Source organism: Pistacia vera, unplaced genomic scaffold, assembly GCF_008641045.1.
Source record: "Pistacia vera cultivar Batoury unplaced genomic scaffold, PisVer_v2 Contig1019, whole genome shotgun sequence".
Taxonomy (NCBI): Eukaryota; Viridiplantae; Streptophyta; class Magnoliopsida; order Sapindales; family Anacardiaceae; genus Pistacia; species Pistacia vera.
The window spans coordinates 268,944-274,604 of NW_022195049.1; the positions used below are offsets into that span (position 1 = coordinate 268,944).

Genomic DNA, 5,661 nt, shown 5'->3' on the forward strand with positions numbered 1-5,661 from the left:
TAAAGTGTAGTAAAATCAAATCTAGGGTACAAAATGGTTATTATCCCCTTTAGTTTACGTAACAATCACGAGAAATATACATCTTGCCGTATACGAGACTTCCCAATAAAATCAATGGTCGACTCGAGTCTCCTGTCTTTGGTCAAGATTCAATGAAGCAGTGTTTAGGACTTAGTTATTAAATAAAATAAAATAAAACTTATAATAATAATTTAAAATGTAATCAATTTCCAACTTTGTATCAAGTGGAAATAGAAAAAAGAGAAGAAAAACTGTTAATTAATTTAAATATTTTTATTACTGTGAATGGTTGGTTTTTTTAATATTAGGAAAATAATTGAAGGGTGGATGGTGGAGGACTGGTTCTGGCGACGAACATTCAAAATGGAAGGGCTTTTAAGCTGTCGAAAGTCAACAATTTATTCTTTACATGTGGTACCGATACCAAGTGGGCCAATTCCTCTTTGTGACTTGTAAAAATATTGACAATAACAAATTAACTCCACTATCAATGTTCATCGATCTTATTCACATGTTTGCATTAAGACACAAGAATAGTCTTAGGTTTTTTCCCATAAAAATATAAGATTGATTTTTCCAAGAAAAAAAAAACCATTTTATTAAATAGGACAAGTGAGTCCTTTTCTTTGCCAACTACAAATGCCATTGTATCCACAATAAAAAAATAAGTAAACAATTTTTATTTATTTTTTTATCACGGGATTTTTGGACTAACTTGTATACACATCAACTAATCTTCGAAGTCCATTAAACACCTAACAAACTCAATGTTCTAAATAAATTATAATTATGATATGTGACCTCAAAGTGATTTGAACCTAAAAAGTCAATGAAGTAAACAAATTTATGGTAAACATTATTACGAGATTAGTTATTATAATGATTTTTAATAAATTATTTGATTAAATTACTAATATTATGAGTCTAAGAACGGCATTACTTTTATATGATTTAAACTCCATAGTAGAAACAAGAGGAATCAAAATAAATGGGATCGAGATCAAACATGATCTATAATTTGAATAAACTTTATTCTCGTGATCGTTTTAAATATTTAATCACTAAACTACATCCCAAACATTTAATGGTTTCAACATTATTCTAATTAAAGTATAACTTTATAATTAATCTTACCTTTCTTTTTCAATTTAACACTTACAAAAGCGATTAAAAAACTTTGTGCTAAATATTTCCAAGAAATTTGTACTTACAGCTGTATGCCTGTAATATCCATATTTATGACAGAATTAAATATCACCAAACTTTCCCTCCAACCAGTGTCTTACAATAAATTGTGTTGTAAGCCTCTGAACCAATCTGGACCGTTCATCGGACAAAATCTACGGCTGCAACTCAATTTTAATGACCTGTACCTCAATCTGGCAATACTTTCAACTTACATAAAACCCAACAGACACTTGTTAATCATGATGTCAAGTTGATTATATCTATGTTTAAGATAACCTTATCGTTTAATTCAACACCCAAAAAGTAATATATTTGACGAAAAAGTACCATTATCTTAGACAATATTTTAAGACCAGCAAGGGTATTTTAGTTATTTGGATCTTGAAAACTCAATTGATGGTAACCATTACCAGCATGGAAACCGAGAACTTCTTTTACCCGGCTCTGTTCAGCTCTATCGCCATGTGAACTCTCTGCTATCCTCTCTGTTGTCTCTCTGCAACCCTCTTAAATTTTATTTATTATTTTTCATTTTTATATGATTAAATTTAAACCACCAGAACTTAACCAAACCCATACCCATGACCATGAGAGAGGAGAATAAAGAAGACGAGCAAAGTTGATGCAAAGTTTTAATTCTTTTTTATTTGTTTATTTTGGTGTGAAAGATTAAGAATTGAAGGACCAACAAACCCATATCTTCCATCACTCTATCTTCGTCTTCACTTCTACACAAACCAGAAACTGAAAGGCCCATCTCAACTGTGACTTCAACCTATCACCTTCCGAAAGAAAAATCTTTCATCTTTATGCGTTTTAAATGAAATGGAGGAGCTCAAAAGACCCATCAAGAGGCGAGGGTTCTATGTCAAAATGAGGTTACTGCACAAACATGGAAGGCAACAGGAGAAAAACTTGTGCTTCAAATATTACAAATGGGTTCTTTGGTTTTCTCTAACTCTTTATTTCCTCACTTCTTACTTTATCAGCCACAAGCCTATACCTTTGTCTAAAACTCATTTTGCTAACTCAAAATCTAACCTTCCTTCTCGTGCTCTCATCGAATCGATCAACACATCATTTCTGCAGCAACCAACGAACAGTAACAAAGGTATTAAATTTAAGATCATTTCATATTATCAACTTCACATTCCGATCAATTTCTTGCTCGTGGTTAATCACGTAGACTTTTTTTTTTCTTTCTTTTTTACAGGGTCATTGAACGATTTGAAAATATATGTTTACGAGTTGCCGTCAAAATACAACACGGATTGGCTATCAAATGAGCGGTGCAGCAACCATTTATTTGCTTCGGAGGTAGCAATCCACAGGGCACTCTTAAACAGCGACGGACGAACGTTTGACCCGTATGAAGCGGACTTCTACTTCGTACCCGTTTATGTATCCTGCAACTTTAGCACCGTTAACGGGTTCCCTGCCATTGGTCACGCTCGCTCTCTCATATTCTCCGCTATCCAATTTATCTCATCTCACTACCCGTTTTGGAACCGGACCCAGGGCTCCGATCACGTCTTCGTCGCCTCCCACGATTACGGCGCTTGCTTCCATGCCATGGTAAGACCAAGACATCATTTGAAAATTGAAAACATTGAAAACACTTTCGATACTTGTTAAAAACATTTATTTGTTTTTTGCTTGATTTATATTTTTGTGTTTCTGTATTATAGGAGCACAGAGCTATCGCTGATGGGATACCAGAATTTTTAAAGAAATCTATAATACTGCAAACATTTGGTGTTAAGTATAAACACCCATGTCAAGAGGTTGAAAATGTAGTAATCCCACCCTATATTTCGCCGGGAAGTGTACGGAAAACTCTGGAGAAAGCTACGGTGACCGGGCAACGTGATATTTGGGTGTTCTTTAGGGGTAAAATGGAAGTTCACCCTAAGAACGTCAGTGGGCGTTTTTACAGCAAGTAATCATCATTTATCAAATCTTATTGTTGCTAATCAAACTTATAATCATAGTTTTTGATTTGTTTACGATTTGTAATTACGTAATTAACCTTGGTTTTTTATATTACAGGAAGGTTAGAACGGTCATATGGAGAAAATATAATGGTGACCAAAGGTTTTACTTACAAAGGCACAGATTTGCTGGTTACCAGTCAGAAATTGTACGGTCAGTGTTCTGTTTGTGTCCGCTTGGATGGGCTCCGTGGAGTCCCAGGCTTGTAGAATCAGTTGTATTAGGATGTGTGCCGGTAATTATAGCGGATGGCATCCAGTTGCCCTTCTCGGACGCCGTTAACTGGCCGGAGATATCTTTAACGGTGGCTGAAAAGGACGTGGCAAACTTGGGAATGATACTGGAACGCGTGGCTTCTACCAATTTGAGTAGCATTCAGAGGAACCTATGGGACCCGAATGTCAGACGGGCTCTACTTTTCAATGATCAGATCCAGGAAGGGGATGCCACTTGGCAGGTCCTACATGCTTTGTCTCAAAAGCTGGACAGGTCGTACAGGAGGTCAAGGGTTTCAACCCAATAAGAATCTGACACATAGGATTGGATCCATTGGAGGCTGGAGTTGCCAGCTAAGATGCTCCTCTCCCCACGTGGATGGAAAATAATGGAGGACAGCTGGATTTATCAGTTGTATATGAGAGGAGGGAGGGATGAGAATTTTATACGGCGTGGTGGTGGGGACCAGTGTGATGGGAGGTTAGATTTTTTTGGGAGATTTAGGTTGGCACGTGAATACTTGCTGATGTGGCGTGGTGTTATTGGTTGACGGTGCGGTCAAGACGAGAAACTTTGCGCTACAGCCTTGTACATGTGGAAGATAAATTTTTTGATTATTTTTTTGATAATTTAAATACTAATAAAATAATACATACACATATGGTTGGCTGATGCTGTCATGCGGGGCTCTAGAATTATTGTACTGCACATATTGTTATTTAATATTCTAAGTTGTAAAGAGAATTTTAATTAGAGTTTTAAAATTTCTTTTTTGAAAGCAAAAAGTATCTTTTATGAAAAGAAAAAGAATAAAACAAACAGAAAGAATTTTGATTAATTGGGTTACGATTTGGGTATGTATAAATGTGACTGGGGCAATGGTTTTAGGGAACTTTTTATCATATTTTATGGATGTAGATTGATGTCATGGACATAACAATACCAAACACAGTAGCATGAGTCTTGACTCTTGAGAATGACCTGGTGAAAAGTAAAGGAAAGAGTAGATTCATTGAAATTAGAAAAAGGTAGAAACTTTTGTTCTGAAAAAACAAAGAGAAGATTAAAACAATTTAAAAGACAAGACATAGTGATCGCTGAGAAGTGTCAGAGCTTTAAACATAGGGTAGAGTAGCGTGGGACGGTAGTGAAGAGTTTGTCAGTGGTCACGGACACCGTATCGAAAGAAAACCAACCACAGTGCCCACACTGACTTTTTTTAATTGGTTATGTTAGCCAAAGGTAGTTTTTTTCTGTTTAGTGGAGGCGGTGGGCCGGTAACTGTTGGGTTTGTTGATTTGCTTCATGCATTCATGGACTCATTGACTTATGTGGATCTTTAAGTATGCTATGGACATCGATTCTATACACCAAATGGCATGTCTCATGACTTAGACCAACTACATATCCCATAAATTAATATTTTGTGAATGAACGACTGTTTATTAATTATAGGCGATCGTTTACTGTTGTTGAACGAAAGTCTATTATATGTGGATATTCGTCCATGTGAAATGAATGATAGACTCCCATCTATATAATATAGATGGAAGTATACATAAAATGGACGCCCGTCCATACTTTAAAAAATAAAATTTTAAATAAAATTAAGGGACGGCTTAAAAAAACTTATGGACGCCCGTCCATTATACAGTGGATGGGTGTCTCTCAGTGATGGATGGGCGTCAACATATAATAGACGTCCGTCAATTGTTTCAATTAAAACAAAATTTGGATGAACACAAACAAATAAGAAACACTTCACTATAATCACATTCATCAACCAATACTTCTTACATTAGCCACTCAACCTCAATCATCAATCAAACTGAATAACAGATGATGAACACAAACAAAATTAACTGAAACACTTACTCGAGAAATGGCAGATGGCTTCGACGTTTGGAGCGGCATATGAGGAACCAAGACAAAGAAGTGAACGCTATAAAACAAGTTCAATCGTCAATCAAAATAAAAAAAAAAAAACGTGATTAACAGAAACCAAATAGACTAAAACACTTACAATAATAATGGCAGATGAGCAACTTGAAGAAGAATGATGGCAGATGAGGAACTTCGACGAAGAAAAAGAATGGCATATGAGAACTTCGAAGAAGAGCGGCGATGAGGAATGAAGACGAAGAAGAAGAGTGGAGATAGGGAATGAAGACGAAGAAGAAGAGCGGCCTAAACTTATTTTAAAATTGCTCCCAAATTGATTTGACCTAAATTAAAAGTACTCAT

General features: G+C 35.6%; 1 protein-coding gene across 1 annotated transcript; it reads left to right on the forward strand.

The window, feature by feature from the left end:
- The first annotated feature begins 1,618 nt into the window (after nucleotides 1–1,618).
- Nucleotides 1,619–4,182, forward strand: LOC116117283 (probable glucuronoxylan glucuronosyltransferase IRX7). Its single transcript, XM_031403346.1, has 4 exons — nucleotides 1,619–2,320; nucleotides 2,423–2,784; nucleotides 2,898–3,148; nucleotides 3,259–4,182. The coding sequence occupies exons 1-4, from the start codon at nucleotides 2,035–2,037 to the stop codon at nucleotides 3,722–3,724; spliced, it is 1,365 nt and encodes a 454-aa protein (XP_031259206.1). The 5' UTR covers nucleotides 1,619–2,034; the 3' UTR covers nucleotides 3,725–4,182.
- Nucleotides 4,183–5,661: the final 1,479 nt, after the last annotated feature.